The sequence below is a fragment of the Triturus cristatus genome, chromosome 1_2 (assembly GCF_964204655.1).
Source record: "Triturus cristatus chromosome 1_2, aTriCri1.1, whole genome shotgun sequence".
Classification (NCBI taxonomy): Eukaryota; Metazoa; Chordata; class Amphibia; order Caudata; family Salamandridae; genus Triturus; species Triturus cristatus.
The window spans coordinates 762,111,398-762,132,416 of record NC_140580.1 but is presented as its reverse complement, the minus strand read 5'-3'; the positions used below and the strand labels follow the sequence as shown (position 1 = coordinate 762,132,416).

General features: G+C 48.6%; 1 protein-coding gene across 6 annotated transcripts in view; it reads right to left on the bottom strand.

Annotated features, from left to right (window-relative positions):
• Positions 1-10,188: 10,188 nt before the first annotated feature.
• Positions 10,189-21,019, bottom strand: part of ADK (adenosine kinase) — a 615,496-nt gene continuing 604,665 nt past the window's right edge. For all 6 annotated transcript variants that reach the window (XM_085608730.1, XM_085608729.1, XM_085608731.1 and 3 more), the window contains one exon: positions 10,189-11,002. In XM_085608730.1, coding sequence (XP_085464856.1) covers positions 10,878-11,002 — 125 coding nt within the window. In that variant the 3' untranslated portion in view covers positions 10,189-10,877. The remainder of the gene's footprint in view (positions 11,003-21,019) is intronic.

Here is a 21,019-nt window from a genome sequence, read left to right as displayed (position 1 = left end):
CTGCAACTGCATGGGAGAGTACGGTCCAGGCCTCCTCCGGGCACTGAGGCAGCACTTGAGCCACCGTATACCACACAGGGTGGGTATAACGGCCCAACAGACATGCAGTGTTTACCGACCACAGTCCAAAGCTGGAGGAAGAAAACATCTTTCCAAGATGGTCCAGCTTTTTGGATTCCCCATCAAGTGCTGTGTTAGGGAATGCGCCTTTGGAGGTAGAAGCTTGGACCACTAAGCTCTCAGGGGAGGGGTGTTGGGAGAGGAAAGACTGGTCACCTGGAGCCGGACGGTAGTGTCAGGCAATCATCCCATTCACAGGAGCCCCTGTGTTTGGCCTGGACCAGGTGCCCAAAAGGATGTCAGTGAGGGCTTCATTAAACGGTAGCAGAGGCTCCGAAGAGCTTGCTGCCGGTTGAAGCACCTGTCAGGAGGTTAGTCCGGACTGCCAAAGTAGGTAGCTCGATGTGGAGAGCCTCGTCCGCCCTACGCAACACCACGGCATAAGACGCTCCCTCCTCCGTAGCCACGGTAGGAGACAACGTGCCAAGGTCTGGTGAGGTATCCCGACCACTCGCTTCCCCAAGTTACTCTCTCCAGTCTGGTTCATAGCCTAACTGGCCAGTTAGAGGGTCTCCAGACCCCTCCCAGTCCCCCTCACCCTCTTCAGGCTGCCAATCTGGTCTAAAAGAGCCAGGGTAGAACAAGGGCACAAAAGTACCTGTCGGCGCCGGATCCGGCGTTGGTCAACGACGGTCCGGCTCCACGTCTACTTCGAGGTGGAGGCCGGGGTCGGCGTCGGCTGGGGACACGGCCGACGCAAACTGCGAACGTGGTGCTGGTGGAGTCGGTGCCAGGGGAGGTGTCATAAGGTCAGCCGGTGCCGATCCGGATCCAGGCCTGGATCCAAGGGGACCCTGCGACAATGGGGCCAAAGCCACCAGCATCGAAGGCCCAGGGCCCTCAGCAGAGTCTGCGGGGCCCAAAGGCGCGCCGGCAGAGTCTGGCTGCCCAAAGATGGCATGCATCGCTTTGTAAAATTGGTGAAGCTGGGCAGGGGTTACTCCGGTCCCGGGAAGGGAGGGAAAGCCGGAGTCGACACTTAAGGCTCCGCACGCTGAGCCGCAGGAGGGGCAACAACCGCATCCCTCGTCGCGTCGGCTGACAGAAATGTGCATCCCTATGGAGGAGGGGATCATGTCTATATAATGCAGTGTGAGCACCACTAGGCTAAACATCTGTCAGAAGCAGTTTCTGGTCCCGTCACTAGGAAGCGAGATACCCACAAATGCTGAGTGGGAGAGGCCATAGTAAGAGGTAACACGCTTTTAAATCTCCCTAGATCACACTCCCCACCCTCAAAGGTCAGGCACAGGATCAAAACAGCAGTTCAATTGTACACTCAAGCATGATAACCATATAAATCCCTCTGGCGTGACCTGCTGCAAAAGATGGTGGATGCATCAACGCGCGGCTCCTGGGTCAGGGCCACAAAACCCACTGAATCCCCAGTCTTTAAGCAGCCATCCACCACAATACTGGCAAGAAACTATGCCTCCGACATGGTGACAACCCGGCCGTCTGCCCTGCCGTTGCTGAGAGGGTGGGTTCCGGCCCATGCAGAATCCGATCTGAGCGGGGTCTGCTGGAAAGGGGAAGCGGCGGCCTCTTGATGCTGCAGAGAGAGGCCGGGTCTACATCGAAACAACACTAATTAGCAGAGGAGCTACTTACCGATTGCCTTCGTGGAGCGACACAGACTTGAGAAATGAGTGTGTCGGAGTTGAGGCCTGGAGCGTGAACCCCGCTGTGGGGTATGAGACTGGCTGATGGGATTCCCGGGTGCCGGTGGGAGCGGAGGGGATGCCGGACTGGAAGTGACTCGTGCTGCACTGAAGTGAGAGCACAGACACCGGTGTCCCAGTTCCTGTGGCTGTGCAGCGGTGAGGACAGACGGCCGGAGGCCTGCATGCTGTGAGTAGCCTGATTCCCTGCCGGTGCCTGGCCTGGGTGCCAGACTGGTCAAAATGAAAACCAGGCTGGTGAGGGCTCCCTGGCACAGCGTGGCTCACTTACACAACAGCGGCTGCTCCAGGCATCGGCAGCTGCCGACAGAAAACACCAGACACACAAGGTGAGCCTGAATGTGGTGGACTGAAACTACAGGAGAAGGGGAAGAAATATTGGCCTCACCCCAGCAGAGACAGAGGGGAAGGGGGAAACCAAAGCAAAAAACACCCCCGGCCATCCACCAACAGCGACATTGCTGGAACCCACGGCGAACACAATTAGATCCTGGGGAAGAATGGCAGCTCTGAGCACTCGAGACTGAAACCCTCCATTTTTCTTTAGGGAAGGGCACCAAGTCAGCAGAAAAGACACTGAATGCTGCCTAATAGCTGATATAATTGCCCAAACGCAAAAAGTCAAAGCAAATGGTTATCCATGCGAGAGGCATACTATAACCCAGCAGTCGAACTCCTACATACGGGACTATAGCAGTGGGCAGTTCATAAGTAGACACCCACCGATTCTACATAACGGCTGCAGTGGAATGATTATTCGGCCCATTACACTTGGCTGAGGAGCTCGCAAATTCCACAGATATCGGGTGCGGGCACCCCACGTCAACACTGGGGTACCCAGATAGCCTCAGTAGAGAAAAAGGGGACGAGTCGCAACACTCCCATAGAATCATCAAGGCGCCCCCTGTCACTGAACCACCAGTGCCAACAGGGGGGTTCCACGGCCACAAAATGGGCCGGATCAAAGGAAAACAAGTGGACCAATGCCATTTAGGAGTGGTGTATATAATAAAAATGACTCCCCCCCCCCCTCTCTTAGTGGAAGATGAACATGTCACCTCTACACTGGATTTACCACCCCTGATAAACTAGACTTCATCCTCAAGGAAATTAGGGAGTCAATGGTGGTATTGGAGCAACAACTTGGCACCCTCACTATCGATATAAATTTGCTGAGGGCTGACCACAAGAAACTCAGTGAAAGTGCAGCTGCAGTCCACGACACTGTCTGATATCACGCCCTGGCATAAAGAGCAAACGGAGGCGGTCACTAAACTCCAACAGCAAGTGGAATAATTGCAAAACCGGGTAGAAGATAAGGAAGGACGTGCACAAATAAACAATGTATGAATAAGAGGCATGCCTGAGAATAGCGAAGGAAATAACCCCAATGCAATTTATCGAACAATGGTTGCGCACTGCAGTGGCCACAGAGAGTCCGACTGGTATGTTCAGCATCAAAACGGCACACAGGGTTCCACGGGGAGCCATACGCCAGAAGCACCGCCGCCCCAGATAATGGCCAAGATGTTAAATTCCAAAGACGGAGACAGGCTGCTCCGGAAGTCGTGAGAAAATGCACCCATATTATATGAAAATACCAGAATTTCTCTATTGCCGGACTACACCATACAAGTAAAACGTCAAACTGCATCATATATGGGAGTTAAACACCTGCAGCAACTCAACTTGAAATATGCTCTACTCTTCCCGGCCCGTCTCAAGATTATACATGAATGTGAGTTATTTCTTTGGCGATGCGGAGGCAGCATGGTCCTGGATCGAGACCACATTTCTGTATCTCGCAATTCTGGAAGAACATAGGCAACTGCCGAGCTTCAACCACTGCCATAAAAGAAGTAAACAACCCGTGCGATCCGCACACAGCCAGAAAAAGAGGTGCTGCCCACCTCAGAACCGAAAATGGCAAGCCGACGAGCGGCGCTCCAGACGGTGGCTAAACTGAGAAACAACGCAGACCCCAACAGAGGGGACACATCTTCAGATGGGGAAACGCTCTCAGACTCGGACAGTAGCCTAACTTTGTTCCCATCGGTAGCACCGCAAATGGCATGAGAGATACTAGGATGACAAACATGCCTACTTCGAACTTTAAAGTGCCGGCCTCCCCGAACAGTGCTTAATGGCATACACTTGGCACGTACACTTCCTGGATTGTGTGTCGCCAACACTGAAAGTCAAAGAAAGACGGCACTGCCAATTACAGTTAAATTGTGTGGATGGACTATCTCTACTAGTACAGAGTGATATCCTGTTGATGAGCTGGTCCTGGACCCGGGTGTGCCCTCCCCCCCATGTCCAAGGCACGACTGCACAGCCGGCAAGGAAACAAAGATGAGTGTGGCAGGTCTAGTACCCCCCCCCGCGAATGCATGTACTGTTTTAAATCGGTGGCCATTGAAGGCGTATGTTTAGTGGAACACATTTCTGAGGTTGGACATCTGTCTTGGGATGTTTGTTACATATGTAATTAAAGTCGTAGGTGGTGCACACTCTCACCACAAATAACCTTAGACAAGCGAGGGCCACAAGGAAGAAATGCAGCTAGCGGCAAACATGACAAATGGTAGCACCACACAAATATAATTTCACAACATGGAATGTAAGGGGGATAGGATCTATTCACAAACCGCATCATGTCTATGGACAACAGGGTAGACGTAAATCTCAGATAGTATTTTTACAAGAAACGCACCTAAACGCAGCAGAAGCCTGTAAGCTCGGGAAAAATGGAGAGGGTAACTGTACCATACTAGATACTCTGCGTTTGCAGGAGGAGCGGCAGTGTGGATTAGAGCGGGGGTTCCCTTTGAGATACAAGACCAAATAATAGATACAGAAGGCAGATAGGCATTAGTACCAGGCAAACTCGACGGAGCACAAGTGGTATAAGGACTGCCAGGATATTTCCGCAGGAGCGTCAGGAACATGGAGAGAGTGCCTCAGCCTTCCCATATGGCATTCCGACTCTATCAGACTCTAGAGTATCAGATGGCACGCCAGGGGAAAACAGGGAAACAAAACAAGGAAAGGCGGGGGTAAACTCCGGTAGCGTTGCTGGCGGCAAGTCAGGAATAGTTGAGGCAATACCCAGCTGTAAAAAAAGGACTGCGTTATCTCCTGTCTTCGCAGTACAACCCAATGGTATGAATAAACCCCTGTCAACACCTACCACAGTTATGTTACATCTAGTCGTATAGGGGGAAGGCGTATTTGGTTCAATATCTAGTATCCTATACAACAGAAAACAAACGGTTAGAAGGGAGCCTCCACTATATCTTAAAACATATGCTATAAATGTGTACAACTCACCCCACCATTCTACAGGAGTGTACTCCACCTTGGGTCCACAAAGAATGAGAGTCGTGCTTATTCTGCGAAGGTGTATAGTATAATCTGCCAAGAGAGTAAAGCAAAACTAAGTACCCCCCTTACAGTCACCATAAACCACCATATAAATAAAAAGGCAGCGCACTGCGCTGTTACCGTGATTGACGTAATGAGCCTTAATAGCGCAGTGGTCCACGCAAGTGTCCCAAGAGAACAGGACAATCTCTTCTCCGAGTGGGCAAGGGAACAACCCCCGCAAATATGCAGAGCCCACAGGCAGTATCCAAAGTTGAACACACAGGCAGTGCCCGGCCCGGCAGCGAGGGCAGAGCCGGCCGCGGGACGGAGCACCAGGATAGGGTACTAAAGAATGATGGACGAAAGGAGTAGCTGAACAACTTAAGAGACCGTAACACGACCTCCGCTTCTCCCCAAGGTATGCGGAGTTTATAGGCAGTGCCCGGCCCGGCGGCAGGGGTTGAGCCGACCGCGGGCCGGAGCACCAGGCGTAGGGAAGCTCGGGGAGAAAGAGCAGCGTGCCCGGCCAAGCGGCGGGGATTGAGCCGACCGCAGGGCAGAGCACCAGGAGTAGTGAAGCTCGGGGAAGAAACAGCTTCGAAACCTCTCCCGCTACAGCAGGGAGATTAGAGGCAGAGTCCGGCCCGGTAGCGAAGGAGGTGCCGGCTGCGGGGCGGAACTCTAGGTCCAGGGGAGTCAGGCAGAACTACAAGGAAAGACCTCCAACTAACGAGAGGACGACAGCGGAAACAGGAAATACAACAACGGAAGTCAGGCACCAAGAACAAGGACGGAAATGGGTCTCGAAGCAAGAACGCTAAGCGCGTTCGTGTGCACCGAGGTTCCTTAAATACTAGAACGTCTCGGGGGCTGGACCGCGGGGCATGACAGTATCTATGCCCCAAATAAGGAACAGGGGGCAATCCTGGCGAGTGTTAGTGCAGCATTAGCGGAATGGTCTAACTACTCCTGGATCCTGGTAGGGGATTATAATGCAGTGTTAGACAGACACGCAATTAGATCGATCACATCCACCATCCCCAGGGCCTGCAGCGTTAAAACAAGCTAAAACCCTAGCGGTGTGGATACAAGGTTGGTCATAGCTGATGCATTTCGCAGCAGGAACACGCGAATATTCCGTTTATTCACCGGTACACACACTACATACCCGTACAGATTGCATTCTGTGCTCCCCTGCACTGCTGCTACAAATAACGGACACAACCTACCTAGGCAAAACACAGTCGGATCATAGCCCACTACAGCTAACACTCTCCTGGGGCGAGTACCCACACTTGTCCCGACATGGAGATTCAATCCCATGCTGCTTGAAGATAGCGCCTTCCGGGCACTCTCTACAGCTACTATCAATGCATACTTCGACTAATGCAAACACAGCATCCACACCTATAATTGAATGGGAAGCATTCAAAGTAGGCATGAGGGGGAAGGGTGATTGGTACAGTACTAGGGGCAAGACAAACTATGCTACGGGAACTTGACATAGTAGAATTCTGACTGGGCTCTAGAAGCCTTGTCATCCCCAATAGGTGCAGAGAAACTACAAAAGGCGCGTACTGATTATGCAGAATTGTTCGAACGGTTACGGGTGGTAGATTATCGTGCGCATGCACACAAATTCACACCGAGGCAGATAAAGCGGGTACACTACTAGCCCGGATGCTCTGGTATTGCCCCCCCAGCTATGCCCATACTAGATATCCATACACCACTGTGTGCTTCTGAAACTACTCAACTGGAAATAAATGAGGCCTTCCGAGAATATTATAAACACTTCTACAAAGCACCCCAGGTAAGGAACTCTCGAGCAATACACAACTTCATTCAGGCAGTACAGCTGCCTTCCCTATCTGCAACGGAACAGGAGGGGCTTAGATCATGACAGTAGAAATTTAGGAAGAGATTGAAGACCTCTCACGCAATAAAACCCCGGGATTAGATGGTCTTCCCGTAGAATTGTATGCAGCATATGCCAAACAGTTGGTGCCCCAACTTGAAAAGCTATACAACGCCGCACTGGAAGGGGGAGCCTTTCCCCTGACTACACTCCAAGCCCTCGTCACTTCCCTGCCAAAACCAGGCAGAGACCACACTGACATAACGGCATACAAGCTCCTATCCCTTTTAAATACTGAATACAAGATAATGAGTAAGGTCCTAGCAGGTCGCCTTCTCCCTCTCCTCACAAAACTGATACACACAGACTAATGTGGGTTCGTACCTGGTCGGAGCACATTTCTCAATATCCGTAGACTACATCAATTAATGTGGGCTCTCCCAGAGCACCTTCCTAATACAGGATGCCTCTCGCTAGATTTGTGCCAAGCTTTCGATACCCTACACCGGGAATATATGCTGGCAGCTGTCCAAAACTTTGGGATACCAGACCAGTTTCTGAAATGGGTGAAGCTATTAAACATCTCTCCGACAGCACAAGTCCGTACAGGGGTACACATTTCAAGTCCATACATAATACAAAGGGATGCACGACAGGGATGCCCATTGTCTCCCATACGATTTGTGCCTACCTTAGAACCTTTAGCGCAAAAACTATCCGATGATGCAGGGGAGTGGGGTATACCAATTGGGCAGACGACACATGCCCTATCCCTGTACACCGACTATATTATACTATACGTTAGAGATCTGCAATGTGGGTTCCATACTCTCGCCCAAATCTTCACCCAGTTCCACAAGCTTTCTGGCGGAGCCATAACTTTTGATCAATCCCTCGCCTTCCCCTTTCGGGAAAACACTTCACCCAGAACAGTCCACTTTGGAGGAGAGGAGTTGGAGGTAGCCTCAAATACCTAGGGGTGCAAATATACAGAACACAACAAGACACCCTAGATGGGAATGTACAGAAAGTGATTGCTTCCCTGCAATCCCAGACAGCGTTCTGGATATCTCTCCCGTTGTCAGTAGCAGGACGCCTGGCTATAGCAAAAATGGTCATGCTGCCACGGGTTCTCTATTTTACTACTCTCCCATTAGTGACACCTCGTCCCCCCCGCCCCCCCAACCAGTTTTTAAACTCTTGAATTCCATATTACAGGAACTAATATGGGGTACCATGGATGTGCTGAGTCAGCTTAAGAAAGCTCCAACTGCCAGCAGACTTGGGCGGTGTGGGGACCCCTGATTTCAGGGCCTATTGTACAGCGAGTCAACTACAATGGCTTGCCTACTGGTTAACATGGCGCAATTTGCAGAAAATAGCATGCACAACTGCGATGATTGCGCGAGGCGCACTACACACCCCATTGTGTCCCAGGAGGTCCACTCTAGCCGCAACCCCACCATTGCTTAAGGTGGCACTATATTACTGAAACTAAGCATTAAAAAATACAGCACCTACATTATCCTATGCGCCCAATATTCCACTGCTGGGACTCCCTATCCCTGCATGTGTAATAATGCGGCACCGGCTTACTAAATGGGAAAGAGAGGGAGTGACTACTGTTGGAGCATTACTCAGTGAGGGTCCTCTAATGAGTAATGCCGATTTCATTCATGAACAAGGTCTCACTAATGTACTGTTTCTACTACATGCCAACATATTAAGATACGTCAGGCAGATATAGGGGAAGTCCTCACCGATAAAGACTACATGCCTATCCTTGCCTTCCCCAAGGTAGTCTCCCGCAATTCATGCTTTAAATTTATACAATACATGATTACCCAGAGAGCATACTTTACGCCGCACTGACTACATGCAATGTTCCTTGCAGAGGCGGCAAACTGCCCTAGATGCGTGGAACAAGATGCCGACTTCATCCATATGATGTGGTCTTGCCCCGCATTATCTTCATACTGGGCACAAATAGCACGCTCGCTACGCGAGGTGGTGGGTGGGCACACATGGACTATGACAGGAAGCAGTCTACTAGGAATTTACCCACGCCCTAAGGGGTACAAAGTGCAGGCGAGGTCTGCAGATCTAGCGCTTATATTAGCGAAACGTCTCATCACGCGCAAATGGAAATCATCAAGACAGCCAACCTAGACTGCTTAGAGGGAGGAGCTAGAACACTGGGGCCTGACTAAAAGTGGGGCGATACGAAGGGAAGAAAAGCGAGAGTTACGCAAAGTACCTATTGCCATGTCCTGGGAAGAGTTACTGGAATCCTTCAAAGCTCTGGACAAGGATGAACCCCACAAGCGTGCAGGCGCTACACACACGCCAAAGTTCGTAAATTAGCCACATCCCGTCACACACATATAGTGGAGAGAAGTAACCAAGATGGGGAAGGTGAAGAAGAAGGCAAAGCTCATATAATGTACCCGACCACCTTACAACATTCGAATACCATAAAGTGGAAGCTTACATAATGTGTGTACTCGACGCCAGAGACGGGCGAGAGCCCGCCTGCGGAACCTTACACAACTGGTTAGTAGAGAGGCTGCCCCGTTAGTTAGTTCCAAGGGGGGAGGTGGGTTGTTTGGATGATAAGGGTATACAATAACAGAGAACTAGAACATCAGATGTGGGTCCTTCGGCAATGGTCAAAGATGTTCCTCGAGGAGTTCTTAAAATGCAGAATAACACTGTATAATATACAGTGCTTAAAAAAACGTACATAAATACCATGACTGCTTGTATATGCTCAATACTGTATTTACAATAAAACTCAAAAAAGTATGTTAAAAATAAAATAAAAAAAAAAAAGAGTACAAATCCTCGACATGTCTACAGAATCAATGTTGTGGCGTATTGTAATGTGAATAGCATTCACGATTGGTGCAATGGTAAAATAGATTAAACATTAGCCAAACACTAAAATACATTTCCAGCACACCTCTTCGGACAGACTTGTTTTTCCAGTCTCCAGAACTTTTGTTAACATTTCAGGAAAAATCTGCAATTTTCAAGCAGCAACGTGCAACTCCAAATGCAATTGTTTTAAGCTATCTCTGGTCCTGTTGCTATTGCTTCATCTGGTATCTGGAACAACAGGGTGCCAACGGGGTATATCTACATCATGACACACGAAAGTATGACAACTTATTTTCTTTTATTTGTCAGTATCAAATTACACAGTAAAGTCATGGATTCGTTTGCTACAGAAATTGAGTTTCTGGTTCAAAAACTGCAATAAAAAAAACAGAGAAGGCATGTTTTCCCAATTACCTCGAAGTACACGATAAGTGTATGAAATTGTGCGTTTATGATCCTGTTTGGTATATCTTGGCAAAAGTAGCCTGCATAAATAATTCTGTACCTCATTTTCAGCATTATGCACTGTAAATATGTCCTTTAATAGGTAAACTGGTGACTGAGTTAATGTAAATCCGGTTTAGATCAATGAGGAGTAAAACAGGACTACGACACAAAAGCACCAAATACATCTATCTCATTGACCGTGCTTGAAGGACAACAATGACTTTGAACAAATGAACAAACACTGACCAACACTTTACTGGATAGTTTAGTATGGTGCATCACCTATTAGGGTGATGGGAGCAGTGATCCTTTGTCGTCAGAGAGGTGATAGCAGGGAGGGATCTATACATCCCACCTGGCTCTGCCATCTCGAGAAAGACAAGAGGTGTTTGGGCTCAGTGCATAGATCAGGTGAGAAAGGAAGGAAGTGCGCGACACAGGAGCAGTACAGAAGTTTCAATGCAGGTATGATGGGCTTGGTAAGAATAGGGGAGGTCATCAACTCAGCAGGGCCAATAGTATCATTTGAAGTCCGGCTTCTCTGGGAGCGTGCAACCTGATCGGCGAATGACCACATTTGCAGCATAATGTGCGGCTCGAATGCACTCCTCAAGGGGGCGGTTGTACACCAACTGTGATAAGAAGCCTGCAAGAGCACAAAGAAATTATAGTTAGGAAACAAGGTACAAGGAAACAAGGTACATGATCTTCAACATAAAAAGCAAGCAGTTGCAGAGGGAAGGCTCAAGCCTATACCATGGAGGTAAGACCAGACAAAGTCCGAACGATTCTTCAGCATAACTTATCAAAACAAAGGCTTTTTTCTTTCAAACCATTTACTACGAATCCAGAGCCAATCAACAAAAGTGAAGAATAAAAAAAAAAAATCTTCATCTAGGTGGCATGTTTTCCTGCCTGCTAATAATTACACCATAGGATCGCTAGAATCTCCCTTGATCATTTAGTACTGTTGCACGCCCGAGTCAATGCAATCATATATGGATACAATTGTCGTTTCAGTGCCCTTTTCCACCATGATGGTGTGATATTTAACTCTCCCTCAGACTCCGTTGCTCTTTGTTCTCTTGGGCAGAGTGCGTCTGTGCTCAGTCCAAACCAGTTAGGTCCTCCTCCCACTACTCTAAATGCTGCCCAGGTCTATTCAGCCCAGCCCTGACTCATTCGGGAAAGGCAGAACACACCTCAACCCCCCCAGAGGCTGTCTTAAGATAATGCACATCCTCAGCCCCCGTCACTCCAAAGCCATATAGTCAATCCATAGCACAGCAGAGACACACAGGATGGCTAAGCAAGAAAATAACTACTTTTTAAAAGTGGTATTTTCAAACAGAACATAAAAATCATCTTTACTAAAAGATGCATTTCTACATTCTAAGTTCAGGCACAATAAACTCAATTTCTTCATCTTGACGCAATGGGAAGATATACTTGTAAAATGTTACCAAGTATTCCCCATTCTATCCTATGGGACAGATAGCCTCAAGATCGAAAAATGAATTACACCGTATTTCACCATCAGGACATGTTACACACACCAGTACATGTCCTACTTTTCAAATACACCACACCCTGCCCATAGGAGTACCCTGTGCCTCCCTTAGGGGTGACTCACAGGTAAAAAAAAGGGAAGGTTAGGACATGGCAGGTGGGTGCACTTGCCAAGTTGCCATGGTAGTAAAGACTGCAAGCAGACACTGCAGTGGCAGGTCTGAGAACCCTTTGGAAGGCTGTTTGTGTGGGTGGCACAATCAGTGCTGCAGGCCCACTAGCAGCATTTGATTTACAGGCCCTGGCACTCTCAATGCACCTTACTAAGGACTTACCAGTAAATCAAATATGCCAATCATGGAAACACCAATACATAATACAATTTACAATAGGAGCACTTGCACTTTAACATTGGACAGCATTGAGAAGGTGCGCGGAGACACTAAACCAGCAAAACAGAGTCAAACATGGAGGTCAGAAAGCAAAAAGACAGTGGAAACACGGCAAAAGATGCCGGGTCTAACAGTGTTCTATTTAATTGTCTATTTGTATCAGGTTACACTTTTACAAGGTAAACATCCCAAGACTGCAGAGCACACAATGCCAGACTCTTCTTTTGTTTCCGTCTCATTACAGAAGGGCAATTAAAACTTGAAGCAAACTTGTTAAAAATTTCTTTCAGCCAGTCGAAGGCACCAAAAGAAGTACTACACTACATGCACCCAGAGCACACTGGGCATGTGACTATTTTTTCTGCCACCAGGTTACTTTGGTATTATAGAAGGAGTTGCAGATACTTATATGGTCACTTCTGAACTATATCGAATGCTGAAGCTACACATGCGCCGAGCCGGATGGAAATGAGGTAATCCTCTTACAGAAGCGGTCGCAGAGGCAAATGGTCAGGAAGCGCACTGACTGTGTGCCAATGTAGATGTGGTGCACAGTCCAACAGCACCTTGGAAGGAGAAAAAGGGTGTCGGTCACAAGGAGTGTCCAGGAATCCCCTTGGAGAAAAACTCACTCACTCACTGCACTTGCCTTCAAGGGAGGTCTCGGTCTGCCCCCCTTTCAAATGCAGGCCAGGTTGCAGCCTGCACAGTGAAATGTGGACTGGTGGCTTCAAACGTTTGGTCCGTTTTTCACTAATGAACTGCTCCCAAGGCAGGTGCTGGTTCGTGACTATGCTGTGGGATAGTGTATTTACCTTAATAGTCCCAGTAAATGTGCACCTCTGCAGCAAATCTGAACAGCGGTTGGAATGACAGAGCTTTAAAAGTCAGATGCTAGTGTACACTGAACACTTCAAATGAGTACAACTTCATCTACAACAATTTTCACACATTGGGTTATCCATACCATAGTGGTCAACCCCCTCAACTGTTTGATCCCATGCCACAATCATATTTGACCACTCTGGCTGCAGATACTTTTTGAAGGGAAGAGAGGAAACCAAGACCTTTATAGTAACTTTGGAAAGTTTTCTCCAACACTCTCACTCCCCCACAACCATCAGAACGATGTAGGAACAGCACCATGTTTTGGCTCAATTTCTATTCTGAAAGAAACCGTGGGGCTAAGAGTAATTCCCCATACTATATATGGTGTCTCAATTGCGGACAAAATGGTAGCCAACAGGGAATCTAGAAGCAAGTCAGGTCGCAACAGACTGGACACAGTTACTGTTGGTACCCCGCAAGCGGGCTGGGGGAGGGGTGGGTCGGGGTTGTGTGTGTATTTTTGGAGATTGCAAGGGGTATGTAGGAGGTGGAGTGAGTCTTGAATCGGATTACTTGGGGAGTCCCAAGCTAAATCCTGTGATTGCATGATCTGAAGCAGTATGAAGGATGGAAAGATTTCAAACTCTTGAGTCCGATGCGACTTTGGTACTGGGCACCTCACAAAAAAGACTGCCGTTGTGGCTACCCTGACAGGCAGACTTGACAGGGGCTAGTGCCTCTTGGTGACTGAGAGGTAGAAATTTTGTACAAGCTGGCAGGGGGAAACAGGAGGATAAGAGTATGCCTGAACACTGATTCTTGCTTGCAACAGGACTGATCGGTGGCTGATAAGGTGAGATCCTCTCTCTGGACAACCTCGGCACAGAGCCCAGACAATGCTCAACCGTGAGAAAAAGGAGGAGTTACTTTCTTTTCACTAGTGACCCTCCTCTGCCCGCTTCCAAGGTGTCAGAGTAAGCCGATACTTGGTACCCTGACCTTCACCCACAACGGGAGGCTTGCATGGCCTCACGTTGCTAAGTGACTGTAGTATCCTAACCACAAGGAGAGAAGGAATTCCAGGGTGCAATGGCGACCATTAGGTTTAGCTCGGGAGCTAGTATTTACCTGATTGAGCAACAGTTTCTGCAGCTGGACAATAATGTACCCCGAATGCCTTTGGCATCCAAGAACAGGTTTTCTAGTACTGACTTAAAAGTACTTTAATGACATAGGATGCCACTATTCTTAGGATTAATTACAGACCCCGGAAGTGCGACCTCTAACCTGAAAGGACATTCTTAAATAGGATGTCTTGCTTTCTCATCAAGAACAAGGGTACTCTGCACTACACTGACCAGATCCTGCACTCACCACTTGGCTTCTCATGCAATTAATGAAATGAAACCTCTAGTACACGATAGATACACCCCCCCTATGGTGGTTCAGAAGGGACTTTGCACCAATGGCAGCACACCGTGCATGTGTGCACCAGGGGATTGCTAGATAAGATAAGGGAAATGGTTACTTACTGGTAGGAGTAGTTTTGCAGCATAAAAGGTTTTATGGATTACCAGTATGCATTATTCTGAAATCTAGTGGTTCTGTCTGAAATTCTCCTTTTAGGCCTTGGTTTCTTTTTTTGTTGGGCATCATCTTTTACCATTTGGTGCCTTGTCCATCTCTCTCCTGATGTCAAACGCTGTCCCCGGAAGCACCGGTGCATGGTTGCCATCTTAAAATTCTTTTATTGCTGGCTACTTGGTTCTTCACTTTACTTCAAATTGACTTCTTGGAGTTTTTAAGATTTGTCTTCTATCTCGTTCCTTATTCTTGGTTTGCTTTGCTTCAACTTATTTCTTGGAGAGGTGGGAGTGTCACATGGCAATCCAGAAAATTCTTCAAGCTGCAAAACTACTCTTACCGGTAATTAGTCCATTTTTTTTTTTAACAGCGTTACTTGGATTTACAAGCTTTGTATTGTTTTAGTAGCGGTATCCTTGTTCTTTGTGGTGGTTGGGTCTGAAATGAGCTTGAATTTGCAAACAAATGTTTTAGTACTTTTTGCTCCACTTGTGATTTTCTATTCACCTGGATATTTATGTAATGCGATTTGTGAACGTGTGGATAAATGACCAGGTAGCTGCACTATATCACTTAATAGAACAATTGCTAGGAAGGTTAGGGTGGCTCCTTTCTGCCTTGTGATGAAAGCTCTGAGATTTGATTCCAGATGTATGTCGGCCTTGTTGTGACACAATTGTATTGTCTAAGCTATCTATCTTGCAGTGGTACCATTAGTTACAGGTACTCCCTTGTTTTTGTCTGAGAAGGATGCAATGAACTGGCTTCCTTTTAGGATCGGCTTTGCTCTCTCTCTCTTGCTCGGAGACCGAAAGAGGGGCACCGATAAAAACTCAGAGAAAGTAGACACAATGAGCGGAGAGGGAGAGCGAGGACTGAGACACAATGCGGAAAGAGGGCACTGACAAAGAGGCAACTGAATTAAAGGAATAGTGGCCAAAATGCGGTAGGGACATGTATTAGGGTCGGGGACAGCATGATAAGGCTTTGTGGCAAGAGAGTGAGACGAGTGGAGGGCAGAGAGGTAACGCAGGCCCCTGCGGCGCAATGGGGCCCCGATCATCTGGGACCGCCAAACCTTCCTGGGGCCCATTCAACTTCATGACAATGAATAAGAATAACTGAGATATGGGATACTCGTGGCCCCCATCTACCACTCTGTGGCGGGGAGGGGGGGGGGGGGGGGAAGAGGAGGAGGTGCAAGATGTGACGAAGACGGGGTGCGGGGGCAACTTTCGAGGTGGGACATGGTGAGACTCGAGGGGAGATGGTGGTTCTGGGAAGAGGTATAGTGGGACGAGGATGGAAAAGATAGGGGTTACTGGCAGAAAGAAGTGAAGCGTGAAAAGTGAGAAATGGCTGAAAAAAGCTTGGCCAGAGAGCAAGTGACCGAGGACACCCTCACTATTATCTGAACAGCCTACCATTTTTACGTGCCCCACCCCTGCTGTCGGGCCTATCATTCATTAGTAACCTGTCTGGAATGAGGCGAGCTCTAATTAGACCCCTGACAGCTGAAACCACGCTGGTCCCGGGCGCCTCTCCAACAAGCGCTTGCCATGACGTATTTGCTCGCCTTTCTCGCCTGCTAAAAGGTTTCTGGTCTTTATGGCCCCATAAAGATAAGAAACCTTTTGCGACGAACGCAAAGCAAGCGAGGCCGTCCAAATGGGATGGCTCAGTAAGCCGAGCAAAGACGTCAGACACCTTTTCTAATGGCTGGCCACCGTTTAGCATAAACGGTGACGCCAGTCAATGGAAAAGAGGGGCGGGGCTTAATGCCCCTTACAGAAAATCCCTCAAAACGTTAAATCTTGCCGGGCGAGACTGCGCATGCGCGCAGCTACGCCAGGCGAGACCTAAAAATAAATCGGAAATAAAACCATCTTATTACAGCAGGGAAAGCTATGCTCCTGCGCCCTCATGGATGTACCGCCGCTGGCTGGCTTGCAAGAGTAATGCGATCCATACTGTCTGTATTGCTTGTACTGACAAAAAATGGATTCCTGTTGGAATGGCCCTTAATTTTGCCAGTTCTCGTCCTTGAAGGGTTAAACATTCTGCAGTGACTGTAAAAATCTTAAAGTGTCAGTGTCAGCATTGACTGATTGCAGCGTCTCATCCACATTCTTGCTGAAGACATCCTGCCTGTCAATGGGCATGTCTAAAATGTTTGACTTTCTCATGTCGAAATATCGTAACCTTGAGCCATCCATAGCATCTATTCACTGCTGCATTCCCAATACGAGTAAAGCAGCAAACCAAGGAATCTACAACAGCGTCAATTAGAGACGGTTAAGTTTTGTTGTCCTCCCAGAATTGCCTTTGCCTGAATTCTGTCCTCCTGCGACAACTCAACAATGAAAAGGTCTATGGGACTCCCCAGATGGCCTTTTTTTTGTCGAGGAGTTGGCAATTTTACCAGTACGTGCCGCTAACACATTGACATACTCACTGTTAGAAATGGGGGGTCTCTAGTTGGCCATGGCTGGCGCCAATGTCCAAATAGGGACCCTTCTTCCTAAGCAAGGGCAAGTGTGCTACCCCATTTGATAACCCCTGCTCAGCCCTGTGGTAACGTAGCACGAGCAGTTAGGCCTATCTCAGAGGCAGTGTGTGAAGCGTTTATGGCCACGTACAATAGGGCAGTAATGACACCACAAAAGGACACCTCAGGTAGATATAGAAAAATAATATCTTTATCCAACAGTTTAACTCAAAAACCCTCAAAGCGTTTCAACAACTACAATTCACGTCAACCCGTAGGGACTAAAAGAAACAACAACGTATTCACCCAAAGCGGGACACGGGCCGAGTTCAAGGCCGGGGCCTACGCGACCTGTTGCGCACCAGGTACCTGTTGTTGAAAGGGACTACAGCACGCAGCTTCTGGAAGAAGCGGAGACGGTGACAGGTGGACTCCCAGCGACCACAGGTCTTGGAGGCTGAGGTCCGCAGCGTGCACTCACAGTGGTTCGGGCACTCGGGGGCAGGCGGGAACTCAGTGGCAGCAGCGCGCGGCTGCGGCGGCCCGGGCTGGTGTTGGCGATGACTCTCGTCGTGTAGCTCCGTGGTGGGCTCACAGCGGCAGCAGCTCTCTCTTAGCTGTGGCGGCCTACAGAACAAATCCCAAGAATGCAAAGTTGTCAATGGTGCGGGCGCTCAGCGGCCACAGCTCTCTCAACTGCGGCGGCTCCGGGGCAAATTACGAGGATGAAAAATAACACCAGGGGTGGGCACTCAGCAGCTACAGCTCTCTTGGCTGCAGCAGCCCACGGGACGAATCACGATGGTGCACAGTAGCAAAGGGTGGGGGCACTCAGCAGCAGCAGCTCTCTTAGCTGCGGTGGCCCACGGGACAATTTATGGTCTCGACCAGGCGGGCACCACGGTGGACGCTCAGCGGCCACAGCGCTCTCTCGAGAACAGCGGTCCACACAGATTCAGCGGAAGGGCCGAAGATGCCGATTCAGGCGGGCTCTCAGTGGCAGCAGCTCTCTTAGCTGCAGCAGACCACACGGATCCAGCGAAAGGTTTGAAGCTACAGATTTAGGCGGGCTCTCAGCGGCGGCAGCTCTCTTAGCTGCAGCGGCTCACACAGGTTTAGCAAGAAGGTTCGAAGGTTCAGAGTCAGGCGGGCACTCAGCGGCGGCAGCTCTCCCTTAGCTGCAGCGGCCCACACAGGTTCAGCGAAAGTTTAGGAAGTCTCAATTCCGATTCAGGCGGGGTCTCAGCGGCAGTAGCTCTCTTAGCTGCAGCGGCCAGCACAGGTTTAGCAAAAGTTCAGAAGGGCCCAGTCTGCAGTCCTCACAGTAGAACTAGAGGCTTCGGATTACTCGACGGAGGCCTCACCTGCAAGCAGAACTCGTCGCACAGGAATTTTGACGGCGGGCAGGGTGAAGTCTAATGTCCCCGAGACTTCTGCAGGAGGCGCTCTCGATTTAGGCCCTCGGGTAGTTTCTTCGGCAAGCTTGATGAAAGTTGAGAAGTCCTTTCCTCTGTTCACTCAGACAGAGTTTCGTCTTGACATCCAGAAGGAACACACTTGGCAAAAAGTTCCAGCGCAGCATTTTATACCTAAAAATTCTTTGTTCTCTAAGGTTGCAAATCACTGACTCCGGTCAGAACCAGTTTGGTGGGGTCGGGGAGCACTTGGTTTACGAGGTGACATCCTGCCCTTTCAGAATGAGGGGGGTCTGCTATCAGACACCCAGTGGGAGCCATCATTCACCTTGCCAGACACCCCTCCCCATACTCTGAATACCGATCTCTCTCTCCAGCCAGGTCTGACCCAGCTGGCCCTGCTGCTCCAAAACCAGACGGACAATATACATACGTGCAACAGCCTACAGTAAAGCTTAGGCAAGAAACTACCATGTTTTCAGAAAAGGTATTTCAACACATGCACCATATAAACGGTCCTTACTAAAAGGTGCCCCTCAATGTCCTGAGCATAAACGTATCAAACTCGAGGGTCCTATCCGGTTCCTAGGGCCCGATAGGACGATAGAAAGCAATCTTTAACCAGCCCATCCTGGCCTATGAGAATGGATCGTTTCGCAGTAGCGACAGTGAAATGGAAGGTAACTCACTATTGAAACAGGCTACAGCGATGTAGGTATTATAGTTATCCTTATTCATACAGTCATTTATATACAGGGAGCATTTGCGCTGTGGCACTGAGTAGCAGTGGCACGGCGCCCAGAACATCTAAATCCAGCCAATATAAAAGATAGGGAGAGTAGAGAGAAAGGGAGACCCGCACCAATGATGCCAGGTCTAACACTCACCCACTGAGTCTCCTTTACACACATCTGTATCTGCGGGAGTAATTCACGGTGTTGCAGGACTGAGCGATCTGGCTACAGAAACCATTTAACCATCTTTCATTTGATTCAAATGTCGGCGGCAGCAGATTCAGTCGCCTTGTATTTCTTTTTGGTGTGCAAGAAGTGTAATGCTGGAGTACCTGGATGTTTTTTCTTCACTAAAAGTCCTTCATCTCAAATGTGATCCTGGACAACACAGTTCTGTGACATTTTCCATTAAATGGGTAAAATAAGTACTCTTTTCCACATTTGACAAAAGCGGATTAAATCCCCGAGATGCATTTCAGAGCATCAAATGTGTCAATCTCATAAGGGAGTGAATCACTTTGAACAAGATCTAGATGTGCGTTACACTGAACGACAAAAAAGCGGTCTTTAACAGGTACAGTTAAGCTGAGGTCAGTATCTCCTGCATTATCTTTGTTATCATAACCATAAATTGAACCATCAACCCCTTCATGTTCCTGCGGATTGTTACTGAAGGTGTGTCATTATCACTATGGACATCTTCATGCAACACCTTCAGAGGAAGTCTATCTAGACAGGTTTATGGGCTGATCAGGCATGGCTTGTTGAGCTGGTGGCATCGGAGAGATAGGGAGCAGGACAGGAGGCTGCAGAGTGCACACTAACTCCTGCTGAAGAGGCTGCTGAAACAGAGCTGGCAGAATCTGGTAAATATTCTGTACCATGCTTTGTAGAGTAGTAAAAAGTACAAGAGGTAGCACACAAGCGGCATAAACAGCAAAACGGTTTGTTGATCCTGCAGGTGCCTTATTTTACCCGGAGGCTAGATGGTCTGCGTCTACAATTCAGGGGATGGGGTGGGGTTAAGGGAAACTGTTTCCTATTCTTTGTGGATTTGAAGAACAATGGGTTGAGTATCCGCAATCTGGTGCTCATCCTCACTGAAAAAGGCTTTGTATTTTAGTTAAGGTCATGTGAGAACACTACCAATACAGTAGTGGAGGGCGTAGTTAAAGCTGAAGTAGATTGCTAGAAAGCAGCCATTTGTTGGCCGGGTGAGGAGCAAACTATCTACTGCTGTAAATCCAACAGGGTAAATATATGGTATGGATGATAGCTTTGTTTAATAAGAGTGCCATTGACCGAGGTGCTGCAATCGTCAATGGTTGTGGTGCACAAGTTACTTACCTTCGGTAACGATATATCTGTAAGAAACATTAGTTAGTTATAGATTCCTTACCTTAGAATTACCCCCAGGTGTCAGACTGGACCTCGAAAGTCAGCAGTACCTCTGCACGTCGGAAGGTGGCATCAGTCGGCTCCGTCGTCGCCGGGATGACGTCACAGCAGCTACTTAGATGCCGCCCTCGCGCACCGACGTCAGTTCTGTACACGACTTTCCGCACCAGAAACTCAGAGCAAGACACTGACCATTAGTGCAGAAAACTAGGGCCCTGAAATGATGTCCTTAACCCTAGAAATCAGTTTGCAGAACGGGGAGGAAGGGTGGGAAGGAATCCATAACTAACTAATGTTTCTTACAGATATATTGTT